This window comes from Cavia porcellus, unplaced genomic scaffold, assembly GCF_034190915.1.
Source record: "Cavia porcellus strain 051 isolate PalLab524CR breed Dunkin Hartley unplaced genomic scaffold, mCavPor4.1 scaffold_1, whole genome shotgun sequence".
Classification (NCBI taxonomy): Eukaryota; Metazoa; Chordata; class Mammalia; order Rodentia; family Caviidae; genus Cavia; species Cavia porcellus.
In genome coordinates this window covers 106,782,163-106,802,005 of record NW_026947484.1, presented here as the reverse complement: position 1 = coordinate 106,802,005, position 19,843 = coordinate 106,782,163, and the positions used below count along the sequence as shown (strand labels likewise).

At 41.9% G+C, this 19,843-nt stretch overlaps 1 protein-coding gene across 7 annotated transcripts; it reads left to right on the top strand.

Moving 5' to 3' along the window:
- Nucleotides 1–680: 680 nt before the first annotated feature.
- Nucleotides 681–19,429, top strand: LOC100728660 (histone H2B type 2-F). Of its 7 annotated transcripts, XM_063252411.1 has the most exons (4): nt 681–1,129; nt 9,927–10,039; nt 10,266–10,439; nt 13,428–13,750. In XM_063252411.1, the coding sequence occupies exons 1-3, from the start codon at nt 753–755 to the stop codon at nt 10,388–10,390; spliced, it is 615 nt and encodes a 204-aa protein (XP_063108481.1). In that variant the 5' UTR covers nt 681–752; the 3' UTR covers nt 10,391–10,439; nt 13,428–13,750. The 7 variants fall into 7 exon arrangements, with proteins under 7 accessions (XP_063108481.1, XP_012998547.1, XP_003478900.2 ...); XM_013143093.3 differs by lacking the exons at nt 9,927–10,039; nt 10,266–10,439 and having other exon boundaries at nt 683–1,129; XM_003478852.5 differs by lacking the exons at nt 9,927–10,039; nt 10,266–10,439; nt 13,428–13,750 and adding an exon at nt 15,322–19,429 and having other exon boundaries at nt 684–1,129.
- Nucleotides 19,430–19,843: the final 414 nt, after the last annotated feature.

Here is a 19,843-nt window from a genome sequence, read left to right as displayed (position 1 = left end):
GTTCCTTACTGTTAATACTTTGCGTAGAGAAATAAGGGACATAGCAAAAGTGGGTGGTAGGGGATGTGGGTGCTTGGCCTTTAGGCCTATGGCACAGCAAACAAAAACATGGTCTTGGTTCAGGCCAACTCAGTCCTTAAGTGCTGGGTTAAACCTAGAGCAACGGTTTATCGATTTTTCAGTTCTGTGAGGGAAAATTTTGTACCGCAGACATTTGCTAAACCCTGACATGTAAGGCCCTACGACCAGAGACAAGTGAATCTGTCTTTGAAAATGCCTTTTTGTCTTTATTTTGTATTTAAGAATTGCATAGTCTTGTTTATAGCTTGATATTCGCCAGGTAATATAGGTAGTGGAAGCCAGAAGAGTGAATCACAGGTGGTGTTTATATACAAAAATAGAAACTAGCTTTCTTATACTAAAGAATTTCGTATGTATACCAACCTATGAAAACCGGCGGAAAAAGAACTGGTGAAATCACTGCTCTACGTAATTTACTGGTGGATGTGAAATGGAACATTTTGATTGGCCAATATGACTTGTTCTAATGACCACTAAGGAAGCGCAACCAGAGTCTATTTACATAAACTCCACCCTTCTATGACGAGTTGTTTAAATAACCAGTAAAAACGCAGCACTTTTGGAACCCTCATTTGCATGTAGGCTCTATAAGTATAGCGCAACCGGCGACTTGCGGTGTAGTCTGCAATCAGTTGTCTGGGTGTGTGCTGTAGTTGTTTTGGGAGAGAAGAATGCCCGATCCGGCGAAATCTGCTCCGGCCCCTAAGAAGGGGTCGAAAAAGGCTGTAACAAAGGTGCAGAAGAAGGACGGCAAGAAGCGCAAGCGCAGCCGCAAGGAAAGCTACTCGGTGTATGTGTACAAGGTGCTGAAGCAGGTCCACCCGGACACCGGCATCTCGTCCAAGGCCATGGGCATCATGAACTCCTTCGTCAACGACATCTTCGAGCGCATCGCTGGCGAGGCGTCGCGCCTGGCACACTACAACAAGCGCTCAACCATCACGTCCCGTGAGATCCAGACGGCCGTGCGCCTGCTGCTGCCAGGCGAGCTGGCCAAGCATGCCGTGTCAGAGGGCACCAAGGCGGTCACGAAGTATACCAGCTCTAAGTAAGGGAGGCGACAGGTGAATTATTACCCCAAAGGCTCTTTTCAGAGCCACTTCAGTTATTGGAGAAAGCGGCTGTAAACACTGGTGATTGACTGGCTTTTGCTTAGGATGTGTTCGTGGCCAAGAGTACATTTTGGGGCCTTGTAATTTGGGGGGTGTTTGGTCAAATGACTTGTAACAGCAAGTGATTATGGGAACTCAGTAGGAAATGAGCTTTCCTATAGCTCGTTTTTTTTTTTTTTTTTTTTTTTTTTTTTGCGGGAAGAGGAGTGAGCAGTGTGGCAGAGTTGGAGTGCCCCTTCTGGGTTTCCAAATTGGAATGTTTTGAAAATAGCAAGCTGGGATTTTGTTTCTCTAGTGAAGAAAACCTTAAATTTCTCCTACTTAGTGTTTCTGTGTTTCAGGGTTTTTTTTTTTTTTTACACCTTTAAGCATGACAAAGGCATGGCATGTCTACTAGTTTACCTAGGCATCCTTTGTTTCTTCTATCAGTGACTTAAAGCGCAAGTACCTCTCTGGCTGTCAGATTGTAATTTCCACTTACTGATTTTTAGACTTTTAAGGCATGATCTCTCTGTGTAGTCCAAACTAATTTTGAGCTGGAGATTCTGCCTCGGCCTCTAAGTGCTCGTCTTAGTGGGATGAACCATTAGACCTGGCCCAGTCCTCAGATTAGTCAATCCTTCCCTCAACTCCATCCAACCTGTGTGTACTGGGAGAAAGCTAAACTTTCCATGGACTTACTGTGATGGTTTACAGGTCACTTTACATAGGGAAACTGTCTCTTCCTTGGGCAGGGATCTATCGAAGAATCACCTCAGTTGTTAACAGGTGCTTCTCATGAAACTGGTTCAATCTGGTTGGAAGTGGGGCCTGGGGAGGTGATTTTTAGCTTTGTGTGTGTGTGTGTGTGTGTGTGTGTGTGTGTGTGTGTGTGTATGCTGTGAATAGGTTTTGTAGGTACATATCTATATTGGTACCCATGTGTCAGATCTTCAACTATTAACTTGTGGGTGTGTCAGAGCCCTTGAGTTGCAAAATGTGAGAAACAGTTTGAGGATGAGTGAAGAAGGAATTTATGGTACACAAAAGACCGTGTAGTTAACACGTGGAGTGACTCAGTTCAAAACTTTTGAGTCGTGAACAAACACTACTGTATGTTTTACCAAATCTGCCTTTGAGGCAATTATTGTTTACAATTCCATTGATAAGCTTTGAAATGAAGCCCCCTCTCCACTGGAAATTTTACCCAGGTCCTGAACACATGCTAGGCACTGAGCTGCCATCCTCAGCTTTTAAACGCTTACTTTGAGACCAGATGTCACTAAATTGTCTAGGTGTCCTCGAACTTGTGATTTTTTTTTTTTTTTTTTTTGCCTCAGCCTACAGAATAGCTGGGATTGCAAATGTGAACCACCTCACCCCACCAAAATAAAGCTGGTCTGGTTAAATGAGGAATTTACCTGACAAGTTGGTGTTCAAAGTGAATTTAATTGGCGATTTTATAAATAGGAGTTCAAATTTATGTCCAATTAAAAGTTAAGTATGCTGTATATTACTTTTTTCACTGGAAATTTTAGACTCTTATTTAAATCATCTTTCTCTGATTACTGCCAGACAAGAATCCAGGGTAAGATGACTCAGCTGAGTGCTTGTCAGAACCAAGGAAAGTTAGATTATATTAGCTTCCATACTGGTGCCAGCAATGGGCAAAACTGAACCTGAAACAATTTAAATAAGTAGGAATTTGAGATTAAATTCACTGACCACTATCACATCTTCGAGTCTTCTTAATCTTATGCTGTAAAATGAAGGGATTATAACTTGTATTCAAATTTCCTTGCAATGCCCATTTATAATACTTTGGCTCTTTTAGGTTTCAGATGGTTTGTATCTATCCTGCTCTTCACACTGCTTCTAAGTTAGGTTAAAAGTAAAGATCTTTAAACACGCAATGATTTTACACCAGTAAGTTTCTAAGCAGCTTTGTGGATCATAATAGTTGTCACTCTGCCCATATGTACTTATTTTAATTTGTTCCTTGGCTCTGACAAGATTACCTTATTTGATATAGAAGAGGCCATAAAAGAAGGAAGTAAGGTAATCCTGGCTCCCATGAAAGCACATAGCACACTGACAGGCAGCTCAGAAGCAGCAGAAGTGAAGATGATTCTTAATGTCACACCAGAGCTACACTGGCAACATCCATAGCAGTCACTCTTGTTTTTTCCTCTTTGCCAGTTTTTCCTTTTAGCAGTTAACAGTGTTCTTGCTGAGAGGGCGAGTGCTGCACTTTGATTGATCTTCAGCCAGAGTCCTAGATTTGCCACCAGAGAACTGAATGACCTTGGGAAAGTTTCTTACAGAATCTTCTGTTTCTTCTGTTGTGAAAATGATAAAAATAATGGCACCTACCTCCCCTAGACTCGGTATAAGGATTAAATGAGATAAGGTACTGTAAACACTGAACACAGTGCTGGGAACATACCAGACACATGCTAAGTGTTGCTCCTGTGAGTGTTATGGTTCCGAAGGCATCACACGGTTGCCCTGGCATCTCTGGAGCCCATTTCCTCTCCCAACTAGTGGAGCTCTCCTAGATTTCTAGTGCCCTGAGAGTCACTTTCCCCAAGCATCTTATGTTAAAGAAGCACAAACTTCTTTAATTCTAAAAGCATCACCCAAGAAGGCATTTTCTCACAGTTTACTTGCAGGGCCTTTGATTCTGTATCTGTTATGTGACCCAAGAGGGGAAAAAAGTGAATTAGGAAATATACTTTGTAATGTCTGCTGTTGCTGCTCAGTAAAGACCTATCTTTGGTAAGCATTCTTTTTTTCTTTTTTGTTTTTTGGGATATAGTCTTATTATGTAGTTTAGACTAGCCTTGAATTCTTTATTTTTGAAGAGAATAAAACCAAATAAAATAAAGCAGAATAGAGTCAATCAATACAAAACAATGGGGGCTGGGGGTTTAGCTCAGCGGTGTAAGTGCCTGCCTTGCCAGCAGGCAGTCGTGAGTTCGATCCCTGGTACCGATAAAAATGAAAAGGACCAAAAAAACAAAACAAAACAAAACAATGAATGTGGTACAGGACTTCAAAAAAGATAAAAGGAAATCAGTACTGGCTACCATAATTCCTATTCTTATCTTCAAAATAACTGCTCCCACCATCAGGCATAATAAAATCAAACAAAACAAAACAGAATAAAATCAATCAAAATAGAACAATGAAAGTAATACAGGACTTTAAAACAAGATAATAGGAAAACAACGACTACCATAATGCTTCTTGTTATCTTCAAAGTAGCTGTCTATGCTATCAGACATTATATAATCAAACAAAACAAAACAATAAAAGCAATATAGGGCTTCAAAACAAGATAATAGGAAATCAATAATGGCTAGCATAATATATTTTGTTACCTTTGAAATAGCTGTGCATGCCATCAAATATAATAAAATCAAACAAAACAAAACAAAACAGAATAAAACCAAACTGAACAGAACAATGAAAACAATACAAATTTCAAAACACAATAATAGATTAACAATGGCTACTGCCTTCCCTTTTAAGACACTTCCTCCTGTTTCACTTTCACAGTATCTGTTGTGTATTTGGATCCTACTAACTATTTTAGTTTTTTATACTGGGGGACAACATGATGTTCACCCATGTGACTTTGAACCATTTCATCCAGGAGCATGATCTCAAGTTGTATCCATTTACTTACAAAGAGCCTCAAGATTATCTTTCTTTTTAGCTGAGTTGCTTTCCGCTGTATAAAAGTGCCATGGCTTTCTTATCCAGTCTGCAGCTGATGGGCAAACTACCCCTACTTTTTTTCTGGTTCCCTGTCACATAGAGCATTGTTTCCTCTCCTTCGATTTTCAGTCTATGAATTTTCAAGTTAAATGTGTTTCTTATATAAAATACATTGATGGACTCTGTCTCTTGATCCACTCTGCCTGTGTTTCTTTTTATTGGTGAACTGAGGCCATCGACATTAATGATTACAGACAACAGGTACTGGCTTGTCTTTGCCATGCTATTTTCCGGCCGTTGGCTCACTACTTTCCCCCTGTATTCAATTTTCTTCCCCACTTGGTGATGCCCACCTGCTACTGTTCCTGGAACTGTGGTCTTTTTTTTTTTTTTTTTTATCTCTCTAGAATGTCCTTGAGTATTATTTGTAGGATTGGTTTGGTGGTCATGAACTCCTTCATTTGTTCTTTGTCATGTAAGTATCTTGTTTCTCCACTAATTTTGAAAGATAGTTTTTCAGGGTACCTCAATCTGGGTTGGAAGTTGTTTTCTTTCAGGACTTGAAATACTTCTGTTGTACTCTACTCAAAAAACAGGGCCCCATGATGAAAAACGGGGCAAGACCCCAAGATGACAAACGGGGCAAGATGTCTTTTTTAAAAGAAGTGCTTTTATTTTAGCTGGCCCAGCGACACAGTGCAGATGGAATTTGCAAAGCTGTGCAACTAAGTTAGAGTTTTGACTGATTTTTATAGTTCATTTATGATTAGCTCATTGATCATTAAGTACATAGTGATGAGAAACAGAAATCAGTTGCGCCTTTGTTCCCCTTTGCTTGAGGTCAGAGGCATTTCACAGTGGGTGGTTAGCCAATTCATAGCCCTTGGTCTGCCAATTCCAGGAACATTTGTCTCTCATAAAGGGAACAATGGTTGACACAGCCTTACAAGGGGAACAAAAGTTGACATAGCACACAGGTAACTAAGGTAGGGGGGATGACGCATTACAGAACAGCAGAACGATGTGGTCAGTTAATTTATAACTATGTGGTTGGTGCTTGGTTACTAGGGTAATGAGCTCAGTACAGAATGACAATATTACTAATAACTATCTTTTTAAATAACTATTTTTGTTAATTATCTTTTAATCAATTATTTTAATTTTTAGCATCTTAGTATAACATTCCCCACTGATTTTTGTCAGTGATCCCAATCATTGGCTCATGGAATTTTCAAGCAGTGGTATTTGTTCATAAACTTGTATCCTTAAAACCATGAGTTTTATTGTTTGAACCTGGTCTTTGACATAATTTACTAATCTGTTTATAATGCAAGGTCCAATTGTTAAACAAGTAAGTAAGATTAACAGAGGTCTGGAGGCTGCTATGATTAACGTTGTCAACCAGGGAGATAGAGAAAACCATTGCTCAAACCAATTCTGTTCAGCTTGTCTGGCTTGTTCTTGATCCTGTAGCGGCCTTTTAAGGCTGGCCATACTTTGTCTGATAACCCCAGAATTATTGGCATACAAACAACAATTTTCTCCTAATGCCATACATTAGGAGAATGTATGGCAGAAATATCCTTTAGGAACAGGAGATCTAGACCCCGCCGGTTTTGTAAAACCATCTCAGTCAGTGAACTTAAAGAATCGTCTAATTTGGAGACAGAGTCACTAAGGGCTGCTAAATCTTGGTCAATGAATGCATGTAAGTGTCTATAATTTTGGTCTTTTGACTATTAGGCTGAACACTCTTAAACCTATTGACCTTGTTATCTCAATTTTTAGTAATACAGGTAATAATACAGGATTTTTTTTTTTTGTTCTTACTGGACTCTTTAAGTCAAAGCTAGGGAACAAGTGACTCTTACCATTATCTCTAGAGTACCAATACACTTGGGGAAAGCTATGGACTAATATGTAAAGCTCAGGGCACTGGGTGAACAGGTGATGTATGGAACAAGGAGTTATATTAGAAGTACAGGCAAACCAGGCTCCACTGGGAGCAACAAGGTGTTGATTAGCAGGATAGGAAAAAGTATAAATCAAAGCTGAAGAGGTAGGATTACAGAGTGCAGCATAAGGGGAAGTGTGCAAGGAGTAGGAGGCAGAGTAAACACAGGTTCCTGGAGCACCCTGTATATTGCCCAGTGTGAGCAGGAGCTTAGCATCCCACCAACAAAAGGTGTCATCTGTACAGGAATTTAAAAGTTGATTTGTCATAAGCAATGTCCAGAGGCAAGAAGGGGCTAGAGATGTCACAGAAAGGTCTCAGGAGCAGGAAGTCTAGTGGAGAAGAACAGAAGATTGGGTCTCCAGAGTGAGGAAAAAGGTATTGACCCCCTTTATTTTTTTTGTCAAGGAGATACAAATTTACAACCCAATGTCTACAAAAATATTTTGTCTCTACGGACTGTGAACACCTATGATCAGAGGCTGGCTGTTGTTTTTGGGCAAAGATACCAGCCAGTGGACTGTAATTTCTTTTGAATACATAGGTCCTTGTAAGTCTCTATTAGCAACCAATCAGGCAGCATGACATGCAAACCCAACAACATTTTTTTTTGTCTAATTTTTGCTGGGATGTTATCTAATATGGAACATAAATTTATCTTAATTATCTCATAGACAGTAGCATTGGCTACCAATAATTTACCAGTGAAATAGTAATTTTAAGTTTTAAACAGTGGGGTTACAAGGTATCTCCTTGGGTGTCCATGAGAAATAACACCTAAGAACAAGATTATCAGATACATTTGGCAATCTTAAGCTTTAAAGAATCCTTGGTGGGAACAACAGTCCACTTATCTGTAGGTTGATCACTGTCAGAGGCCAGAACTGGCTTGAAGTGGCAATGATGAATCAAGGCAGGCTTTTTTGTGACTTTGACAGCAGTCAGAGTGCACAGGGCCACGGTGTAAGGGTCTTCTCACCATGGTTTGAGAGACTCACGGTGATGTCTCTTGATGAGTAGTGTCCTAGGTTTCACTGCAGGACATTCATCCTCAGGATGGGCTGCAGGCAGAGGTTGTTGTTCTCGGAATAACTGGTGGATGGAAGTCAGAGCCAGCTGAAGGGCCTGAAGGAACTTAACAAGATCTTGATTAGCCACATCAGCTAATTTTTTTTTTCTCAGAAATCTTAGGAATAAGAGGAGGAGGGCTCCCACATAGAATTTTAAAGGGGAAACAACTGCAACATAGGGGGTACATTGCGCATGCAAGAGGGCAAAAGGAAGGAGACTCACCTAATTCTCGCCAATTTTTAATGCCATCTTAGTTATTACCATTTTTAAAGTCTGGTTTATCCTTTTCACTTGTCCTGAATTTTAAGGCCAGTAAGCACAATGGAGTTTTCAATCAATCTGCAAAGCTTGGGTTAGTTTTTGAGTTATCTGGGCTATAAAAGCCGGGCCATTGTCAGACCCCATGGATAAAGGGAGGCCAAATTGGGGAAACTGTTATCAGGGCTGACTCAAGACTTAGTAGGAAAAGCTAGCTACCAGTACCCATTTCCTTAAAGTCCAGGCTTTTTTATTTTTGTGAACTCTATTTCTCAATGTTTTTCAGGCATAGTCCCAGGATACCAAGTGTTTTCCATTTGTTGTGGTTGTTTAGGGTTTACCAACTGGCACTGAGGGCCTCTAAGGCTCACAGACTGAGTAAGCTTTGATAACTGAGGGATAAAGAAATGATCTCAAAAAGAGCAGCGAGTTTTGATCCTCCCATGTGAGTGGACTGATGAGCTTGTTGGATGAGTTTTCATCTCAAGGCCTCGAAGAGGAGGACTCAATTATCAGGCAGTTGGTACCAGCCCCCAGGGATATCAGACTTTGTTTGGAGTTGAGCTGCCAAATGTAAATCTTTTTGAGTGCAAAAGGGCTCTGACAGAGTGGGTGGAATCAGTAGAAATGCTGGGATTGTCTCAATCCCCACTGATTTTGTGGCTGCTTTTTGGGTAGCTGCGTCTGTTAGATTATTTAATATCCATATTCCTTGGCATCCAAATGGCAGCTAACAAATCTAAAACTTGGGGAGCATTTTTATCTTTTGGCCCCCTTAAGTCAATGAACCTCATTTCTGATAAATGGCCCCATGAACATGGGCAGTAGCAAATGCATATCTGCTATCAGTCTGACAACTTGAGGGCCTCAGTGAGGGCAATGAGTTCATGGGTTTGTTCCCATAGAATCTGAGAGTCTGTGACAGTGGCTCCCATGACCTGCTTACCTTGATAGATGTGACTGCTTCCATCAGAGAAATATGATGGAACTCCAGACGGTGACTCATCTGTCAAGTCTGGTCGAAGCCCCATGAAATGATCAGAGGGGCAAGGAGAGGTCATCATCAGGCAGCTGAGTATCTGGGTTTAAAGACACTGTCCCCTTGAAACTGATGGTAGTCAGATCCAGAAGTAATGCCTGATAGTGCATGACTCGGGAGTTAGGCAGCCATCCGTCCGGTGAAGCTTTGATGAGAGTCTCCAGTGAATGAGAGGAGATAATTAAAAGTTTTTGTCCAAATGTCACCTTTTGGGCCATTTTCACCAGGAGGGCCACCGAGGCAATCATCTGCAGGCAAGGCAGCCATCGGGCTGCCACATTATCAAGTCTCTTGGAAAGATAGGCAATAGGCCTTTGCCATGGTCCTAAACTCTGGGTCAGTACTCCTTTTGCTATTCCTTGTTTTTTATCAACATAGAAGGAAAGAGGTTTTTGCAACTTTGACAGAGCCAGAACTGGAGCTTCTGTTAAGGCTGATTTTAATTGCTGAAAAGCCTGGTCTCGTGAGTCTGTAATCTAACGCAGGCAATATCCTATGGCTCCTAGAAATTTTTATATTTGCTTTTTAGTCACAGGAACTGGAATCTGTTGAATGGCTTGCACCAGCTGGGAGGAAAGAGTCAGTTCTAAGCAAACTCTAATAACTAACTGAGGGGTATTTCTTTAAATCTCTCAAGCCTTTGCAATTTTTGCTTAATATCAGGTGCCAACAGTTACAAAGGTATTATTAATGGCCCTTGCCTTTTCAGGTGCTACCAGATCTACAGGTGTACAAATGTAATAGGCCTCCAGCAATCTCTCCAGAAACCCCGAGGGAGACTCATCATCCAATTGTCTCACCTCTGCTACCTTGGACAAATTGGTGGGTTTTCTGGCAGCCCTTAAAGGCTTCTGAGAACAACTGGTGATACTGAATGAGAGCCTTCTTACCTCTGGTTGTCCAATGGGGCGGACAAAGGGAAAACACGGTTCTGGCATTCGGGATCAGAGGACAGGTTTTTATTTGGAACGCACACTGCTTTTTATCCCACAACATAAATGTTTTTTTTTCTTTTACTGTAAACAAAATCTTCAAAATCTGCTGGCAGTCATCCCAAGTGGGGTGATGAATGGAGAAGACAAATTCCAAAAGAGAAATAAGGCCCTGAGGGTCCTTAGAAAAAGGGGGGTGAGGAAGAGGAGTCCAGCAATTCTGAACGCTGATGGCTTCTAGTCCGGATGGGACTAGAATATGACTACTGATTCAAGATATTGTCCCGAAGGTACGTTTCATTCTTCCCATCTTCAACATCAAATTCCTAGGAATGATGAAAAATTGACAAAGAGATGGCAGGTGGGGCAAGGATGAAGAGTGCAACAGAGGACTTTTGCAGAAGATAGGTGTGAATTAAAAAGCGATCCATGCTTTGTAGAAGATTCTAGGAACAAGAATTGGTCTTGGGACAGCTGATAATGTCACTGTTTGAATACCAGAGCAGAAGCATCACATAAGGTTTATTCATAGCTACCCGTTTCCTACCTTGAGGCCGCAGAAGTGTTTGGTGTCAGCTGTGTGTGGGGACAAAGAGAAAGAAATGAAAATGTATAAGTAAGAGGAGTGTTCCCATCATGAAAAGATAACTTTGGAGAAGTCCAATATTATTTGCCCTCCGATATACGGAGGCAATTTCGGCACAGAAATCCACCAGTACAAAGATGAGCACATGAGCCCGAATCATCAGAAATTTTAGGGGAAATATTTCCTGACAACTGCAGCAAAATAGTTTCTTCTATAGCATAAACCTTCTTCTATAGCATAAACAGGGTTTTACTGTGTAGTTCAGGCTGGCCTTGAAGTCACTTTGTAGCCCATGTTGGCCTTGAACTTGAAGCAATCCTCCTGCCTCACCTTCCCAAATGTGGGGATTACAGGTATACACCACTGTGCTTGGCTATGGACTTGTTTCTGATACAGCAATAGACTGAGAAATTTCACTGGAATATCATTCTAGTGTTCAGTGTAGGGCCTAAATGAAATTGGAACAGTCCAAATTTTGTTAGTAGTCAGACACTAAACTTAATGAAGAGTAGAGCCTAAAGAGCTGTTAATAGAAGATACCTCAAAATAAGCATGTTTAATATCCTCAGAGATGTAGGAGAGAACAATACAAGAATATTTAAAGATCATGAAAATGTGAAATTTGTAATTAAAAAGTCAACAAGGTTAAAACCAGGATAAAATAACATAGATAAGAGCAAATAAATAAGCTGAAAGATCAACTATAAGTTACCCATTAAAATCACATAAAATTTACAAAAATGAAAAATATGAAAAAAGTCAAATGACATAAAAGATCCAGATGTTTTAAAATTCATCCACTTGGATGAGATTGAAAATTGAGAAAATTAAAGTAGTAAGATACAGATCTGCTGATAAAATTTGTTTTATATTTCTTTAGCCTGCAAGGTCCCATTAAGTCATGAGGATACAAGGGTGAAATTGAAAGGACCCTCAACCTAGATACATGGTATTAAAACTGCAGAACGAAGAGCTTAAGCAAAGGCTCTGAAACACGCAGAGAACACGCTTACAAAGAACAGAGATCACATTTTTGGCAGATATATTTGGGCAGCCCTGGATATAAGAAGATAGACCTTATCTTTTTTTTTTTTTTTTTTGTCTTTTTCGTTTTTATCGGTACCAGGGATCGAACCCACGACTGCCTGCTTGCAAGGCAGGCGTTTATGCCGCTGAGCTAAATCCCCAGCCCCCAGACCTTATCTTTTTGTGACACTGGGAGTTGAACCCAGGAGCTGAAGCGTTGAGCTACACATCCATTCACCTCCTTTTTATTTCTGAAATAGAGGCTCCGTAAATTGCCCAGCACAGCCTTCAGCCTCTTGCCTCAGTCTACTGAGTGGCTGGGATTACAGAAGTGTGTCTCTCTGGCCAACTTGGAACTAAACTTTCATATTCAGCTAAGTTTACCATTTAAGCAGGAAAGACTTTTTGACCCATGTCTGGGAGAATTACTACAGTTGTAGTCCAGTAAGAATTTTAAAAGGATGCTGAGGGAAGATGTAGACCAGAAGTAAAGGTAGCCATAGATATGGCAAAACATATTGTTATCAGATTCTGAAAAATTAAGAAAATGTGGAATTCCAATTCTAGGTGATATTAATATGGAAGATAGGGGAGGGCCAGAGTGAAGAGTAAAACCAGCAAGTAAGATTTATGTTGTATTGAGGAGGAGAATGAACATATTATTGTGGAAGGCAAGAAAATATAAGATAAATTATGTACATGATAAATCCATGCCGTGGCATCAGGAGAACAATATTTCATACTCGTAGAAGCAGTAACTCATTAAGGCCTGATCATGAATTGTTTGCATTTAACAAGTACATATATTCATGAAGCTACTCACATAAATGTGCATACAAAGAGTTTTGGTAAGTCAACAATCACAGTGATGACTTTTAAATACAATCTTAAAGAAGTGACAGATCAAGGTGACTGAAATTTATTGAGGATACAGAGATTTGAAAAACATGACCAACAAGATTAGTCTTTATTTATACCTATATTATATTCAAGATGGGAAAAATTTATTTTCAAATTCATATGGAATATTGACAGAATTTGATCATCAGTAAAGAGGTGAATTAAATTTCAACAAATTTTGAAAAACTGGAACCACACAGGATGTATTCATAGATTATAGAGCAAAGCAATAAGTAAGAGTATTCTCTTTACTTTATATTTTTAGGCAAAAGCACATAGATTATAGAAGATGTCAAAGTAAAAAATTATCTACTATTTAATCAGGCATAGTGTCACATGCCTATAATCCCAGCACTGGAGAGGCTGAGGCAGGAGGATCACTGCAAGTTAAGGCCAGCCTGGATTGCATAGGGAGTTCAAGATCAGCCTGAGTAGCAAGATCCTGTCTCAACAAAACAAAACAAAACAATAAAATGATTTGATGTAATCTCAGTGCTTGGGATCAAGCACTGAGAAGGATCATTGCAAGTGTGAGATTAGCCTGGATGACATAGTGAGTTTAAGGTCAGTGTGAACAATATGATATCTTGTCTCAAAAAACCAAACAAAACCAACCAACCAAACAAAAAACCCAGTTTGACTTCTGCTTTATTGTGAACAAAATTTGTGAAATTTAAGGTTATGATTGAGTTAAAGTTAGAAAATGATTATTTTCTTGAATATGGTGCTTATAAGCCTATGTGAATATCTGTTTCTTTTATTCAAGGTTTTTCTCTGTCCTGCCAGAAGAACTGGGCCTGACTTAACAGCGGTACTCAAATGAATGCTGTTTCACTGGAAACCATACCATTGATTTCTTGGAACTGCCTTTAAGCTGTCTTCTCAGCAAATACCACATTTGGGAAACTTCTTTCTCCCTAAAGCCTACACCAGTTACCTCCAGTCTTTTTGAATTTTTGTCTCCATTAATTTGCATAGCACGTCCACAGTGTTCTCCTTTAACATATGGAATCCACCAAAAATGTGTACACATTGCAGGAAAAGAAAGCCTTATATAAATATTTTAATAGTAAACTTATTGAGACATCATGAGTTTAATACAAGTTATCTTCGACCTCTACAATTACAAGAGGTGCTCAGGGTGGTGGCTGTTAGCTTCCAGACATGTACTAGTATGGTGAACTGAAGGTTGGGTAAGTTTGGTCATTGAGATTGCTAAATAATTTCAGTTTCAATTTCTTCTCTAAGGGCCAGCACAGTAGCATATTTTCTGCGATATATAACATCTTCTGGAGTCCCTCATAGGAGGGTAACACCATCTATTGATAAAACAGCATACTATTTTTCTTTTCCCGAAGTATGTACACATTGTTTTGGCAGAGTCTGCATATTCCATCTCTACAATGTTGTCCTCTTAAAGCCTTAAGGGAGCCTGGAGTGGTGCATGCCTATAATGCCAGCACAATGAGAGGCTGAGGCAGGATGATCCTAAATTTGAGCCCAGCATAACCAGTTTAGCAATTTATTGAACCCTGTCTCAGAAAGAAAAAAATAAAAATGACTGGGTATGTAACCACGGAGAAGGCCCCAGTTCAATTCCCAAGTCCCAGAAGACAAAAAAGTCTTAAGGGTTAAAAAGCAGTGTGCTTATAGTGTAACAGAGAGATGAAAATGAAAGGTATAGAAGTAAATCTAGCGGTACTTCTGGACAGAGAAGCCTAACACTGCCATGAGAGATTGACAGTGATGTAGAGAATTACACCTCATTCATGGACTGGAAAAGCCACCACTGTAACGATACAGCCCTGCAAAATGGTATCTAGGTTTAATGTGATTCCTCTTCCAGTCCAAGTCTTCGCATGAGAATTTGACATACCTGATCACCTTTGTTTTGGAGATGCTTTCTTCTCTGTTTTCCTCCCAGGTCTGTGGCTAGTCCTTATCAATATTCTTTGTTGCCACCTCTTCTATACAGTCTCCAAAATTTGGCACGCCTCAAGGCTCAGCCTTAGACCCTTTGCTGTTTTTGTCTATACTTTCCCCTTCCACTGCACTGTACAATTACATAGGATTCAGAGTTTCTTCTAGTCCCATGACTCTTAAGTATTATACAGGACTTTTTGTTTTGTTTTGTCTTTGGGACAGAGTCTGTCTATGTAGCTCAGATGGGCCTTGAACTCATGGCAATCCTCCTGACTCAGTCACTTAAGTGCTGAGATTACAGGCGTGTGCCACCCCACTCAGCTACTACATAGATGATGACTGAATTTTACTCTGTAGTCCAGGAGTCTTCTGTGGGCTCCACTCATATAGCAACTGTTTTTTTTTTTTTTTTAAGTTACACTTACATCTGATAAGAATCTTAAAGACTATGTCCAGTAGCAACATTTTGCTGTTTGTACTCCTTTCCCTCGGATCCATCAACTTGTTCTTTTCCTAGTTTAGTCAGTGGAGAGTTTATTGCTCTGACCCAAGATGTGCTTGTTCTCTGTTTTTTCCTCACATTCTCCACAGCTAATCAGAAAGCTTTGTTTCCGCTTTTATGTGCCATGTTCCACATGACCTCTTCACAGCTCCATGGCTACCCTGTCACCCTTGCTGGCACTTTTCTCTCACGTGGGTTCCTAACTGTTCTCCTTTCTTCCTTTGTTTCTCTTCAGTCTCTGAATTTTGTCTGCCACTAAGCATCATGGCAGGGAAGATGGTCAAATTCCCCCACGTGCCTGTCAGCTGTATCCCCAGTCTGTCTGTCCTCAGGCCTGAAATTGCTAACTCAACACCTCCTTGGAGAAAAATCCCTAAATCCTGAAGATACCAAGACAAGAAAAACCCTAAAGGAACACAATTATTCCTGCTTTAGCTCGAACCTGCTGGTCCATTTCCGCGAGTCCTTCTCCAAGTAGGAAACTTGAGTGCTCTGAAATGGGTCAGGACTCTCATAATGAGGCATCTATGCTTCCCAAAAGAGTTGAGGGTTCTCCAGACCAAGACTGGACAGCACAGATGACCCTACTGATCCACTTCCTTCCCAACTGGTTGCCTGTTCTATTCCACACCTGTCCACTCAGGGACACTGGGTTTAGGCTCAGAAGGCCAGGCAGGTCATGATAGCAAAGGCCTGTAAATCCAGCACTCGGGAGGACGAAGCAGGAGGATCTCCTAGAGTTTGAGGCCAGCAGGGCTACATAATGAATTTGAATTCACTATGAGTGAGTGAATTTGGAACATAGAGACCTTGTCTTTAAAACAGAAACCAAACCACAAAACGTTCTGGCAACTACAGGGGACCAAGATCCTCGCAAATGAAGCCTCCTGGCCAGGGAGTTGGATTCTACACGACCTGGGAGTGAAGACAGAGCCATCTCCCCACCTGCTTCCTGTCTTTAGGTCCTTTCCTGGGCCTCTTGCAGGCCAGGAAACTTGACATCCAGGACAGGAGACGCCTTGGACTTTGGTGGACAACGCTCTGTGCTTCGCTCACTTGAGGGCAGCAGGCCTGCTCGGCGCACGCAGGGTCCACACGGCGCGATGGGGACGCGGCCAGCAGGGAGCCGTCTCCACTGCCCTGCGGCTTCTGTTCCACCACCGCCTCTGGCCGCCTTTGCTTGGGTCTCTCGCGACAGGCCCAGGAGCTGGTTCCTGCGAGCTCTGTGGCCGTGGCCTGGAGTCCTCGCCTCTGAGCGGGCCGCCCTGACCGCGCTCGCACCTGGCCCGCGCTCCTGGTGGGCAGAAGCCCCTGCACCAGGGCGGCGGAGGCCACGATCTTCAACGCGGCCGGCAGGGGGTGCGGAGCGGGACCCGCCCTCGGGATCTAGATAGGATTGCTCAGCTCCCGCGCTGCTTCCTTCCTGCCGCTGGGCTGTCACCCCTCCAGTCTCGGAATTTTGTGGGGACGCCCACAAGTTTGGTGCCCCTCTCTGCACCGGAGCGACTAGACCAGAACGATTGCTTACTGGTCTTTCAGCAGCATCACTGCTCCCCACTCCCATCCCCTCTGCTGCTCCACTTAGAGCACAATTTTCCTTCCTCCAGGTTCCAGGGAAGCATATCTTTAGGAAGCCGGTTGCAGAAAAGCTTGCATCTGAGGTCAGCAGTGCACGCTGGAGAGCACACGGGGGCGCCAGCGGCCCGCCAAGGGACGACCTGGTGAGGGATGCCTGCAGGGGCCAGGAGCCTTCAGTGGTTTGTCCAACCCAGGTTCTGAAGGAGGGACAAGCTCAAATTTGTGTATAACGACGGCTGTCGAATACAGCAATCATTTCCAATAGGACCTACTAACACATCCCTTTTAGGGACGGATAAATAAACTAATAAGTACTCACCTAATAACATGAACATGGGTTTATAGTATCCAGTGCTTTTTAGCCAAAATGAAACAAATATTCTAGACGATTCGAGAAAATATAAAACAAGAATTTAACTCCAGCGCACTCCTTTATTTGGAAATGCAATGTTTATCTGAAATGTAAATTTCCTCGGCCTATCTGGCCACAGCCTAATTCAGGCATGAGTAGAGCCGCACAGAGCTGTGCCTGTTCGCGACTCACAGAGGCAGTTAATATTTCCCTTCCTCTGTCCACCTTGCTCTCATGAGTCTCCCTGGGAGCCAAGCATTTTCAGAAAGAAAAAGAGGTAAGGACTTTAAATGGGAAGCCAGGTTTGCATGGCAGTAATCCCAGCACCCTGGGAGACTGGGGCAGGAGCATACAAATTCCTTAGGGATTTAAGGAGTCTGTATTAAAAGGAGGGGAGGCTGAGAAGTAGCTCAGAGGGAAGGCCTTGAGTTCAATGCCATGTGCCACAAAACAAAAACAAAAACACCCTAAGTAAAAATGTTTAGAAATTCTGCCCCACCTTCCCACAATATGCTAGCATGCAGAATTATCTCAGGAGGGGCTAGTATATCCACATCTAAAACCTAATTCTGTCCCTAACCTCTATAAATATAAGGCAATGGAAGATGGAAAAGAGGCACTAATGAGCAGATTGTCAGTATGAGGGGCTGGGGATTTAGCTCAGTGGCATAAAGCTCCTGCCTCGCAAGCGCACGGTCGTGAGTTTGATCCCCAGTACCAGTAAAAAAAAAAAAAAAAAAAAAAAAAAGATTGTCACTATGAGACCTGTAGTTAGTCCTTTAGAGAGTACTTTGAGACACAGGGTGGAATACAATACAGTCCCAATTGAGGGGTGGCCAAGTGCATGATATTTATCTGCTAGCTTCCTATTTTTATTGACTGAGGATCCATCCTGGGTCTTTAACTGGCTTTAGGTGCTCTCTGGTGTATACAGGTGAATGTGACTGACAGTGGCATGTGAGTCCCAAGGGCTCTTCTTTAGGCCAGTGCCAGGTGGCCTGCTCTAAAGGCTCCGGTGAGCACCATGTCTGCTGTTTCCAGTTCTCTTGGAAAACTGAAAACTTGGTGTGAAGACTTAAACTGATTAGTGCATTGTCTTTATGTCTGAAAGTAAATTTAGTAACTCAAAAGTGATACTCTAAGGTACAGTTTCCTTGTCAGTGCCTGAGCATCTGCTCAAGGGCAGACCCAGAGACATTTCTGCTCTCCTGTCTTTGGTTTTCCTGTTCCCAAGTAGAGTTAACCACCACCAACTCCATATCCACATGTAGGCTTTGCCAGAGGTGGGAAATGCTGAGCAAGAAGTGTTTCAGGATCCTTTCAGCCTCTCTCCTCAGCAGAGTCAGCAAGGACGTTCCAGTACTGGGTGAAGTAAAAATAAAAATAAAGAGGAATGAGCCCCAGATGGAGAGGGGTGAGTGCCAGGAACAGGCACCCAAGCCCTATGGGGAAGCAGAGGATTGGGACCTTACCTGGAGAAGGTCTCAGTGGCCCAAGGCCCTGAGGCTGGAGGAGCAGACAGGAACATGGGGGACTTGAAGAACCTATTCCGGGTACAGCTATGATCCAGAAATAAGGAAAGACTGACATGCAAATTGCCCAATTAAGAAATTTGTGTGATAAATGATTCATATAATAAATAAATGATTCATATAATAAAGTCCCATTAAAAAAAACTGTGACAAAGATATAAACATGGAAAAGTCTGACAAAGGAGCATGAAAGGTGACAGTGGGAAGGAAATTATGCTATTTTGCTATCTGTGTCTGCTCTCCTTCCCATCAGCCCTTTCCCTGAGATTTCTGTCCACCTTGTGAGTGTAGGCAGCGCTTTCTGTTCTGAAACTGCACTCCTTCCTCCAGCTTGTGATTCCCCTGGGGTCTTCTACAGATAGTTTCACTACTGAGAGTCTTTGGGACTCTTTCCTTTGAGGCTCATTCCCGTCAGTTCTCATTCCCCTGTTTCTCCAGCCTGTAACACCAAACCTGTGTAATCAGTAAAACTTCTGCTACCATATGCAGTCACTTCTTTTATACAAACATTGGTGGCTGGGGATGTAGTTCAGAGGCAGAGAGCTTGCCTGGCAGGCAGGAGACCTGGATTCAACTGCTAATATCACATAAAATGACACAAACACTGGAGATAATATTGAGGTAATAATTGTGCCTTTTTTCTAAAAGTGAAGAGAAGATTGTTCACTTTTGTACAGATGACAAGCAGTGGACTCAGGTCCCCTGTTGCTCGGGGAGGCTCCCAGGAGGTTGGTATTAAAGGTGAGCTTTATGAAGCACATGGAGCCAGGGTAGATGGTTGGTGGGTATGATCCCTCTTTGCCAAATAAGCTACATTTTGTTGCTATGTTTGTCACACTTCTTTTTTACCCCTACATTTCTATTAAAATATTATTCACATATTTCAGTTTTCAGTGTCAGCTATGTTATAGAGTAGTAGGAAAATGTTTTGTTCCCAAATTACCACCTAACTAGGAATTAGAAGAGTAGAGTAAATCTTTGGATTTCCTGTTCCCAAGCAGAGTTAACCACCACCAACTGAAAAACTGAAGCAAGGGCCAGGACTTTATGATCTCACTGCTTTTCCCTGCTTGAAGTTTCCTGTTGCCTATTCTTAGAGACCTGGGTTTATTACAGAAAACGGCAACTACATTCTGCCTTCCTGTAGACCAGAGCCTGGAATGGACTGATAGGATGTCTGGGGTCTCTGGATAGAGCGGGTTTGAGCAAGCCTTAAATGAAAACGCGAGAACTACGTGGCCATTTCTCCTCATGATTTTCTCCCTTGCATGTCTATAATACAATTGGAAATGTTC

Coding starts and splice junctions, on each gene's coding strand:
- LOC100728660 (XM_063252411.1), top strand. CDS start 753: ATGCCCGATCCGGCGAAATCTGCTCCGGCCCCTAAGAAGGGGTCGAAA. Junction 1,130..9,926: donor ACGAAGTATACCAGCTCTAA/GTAAGGGAGGCG, acceptor TTGCCTTTTCAG/GTGCTACCAGATCTACAGGT. Junction 10,040..10,265: donor CTGCTACCTTGGACAAATTG/GTGGGTTTTCTG, acceptor ATCTGCTGGCAG/TCATCCCAAGTGGGGTGATG.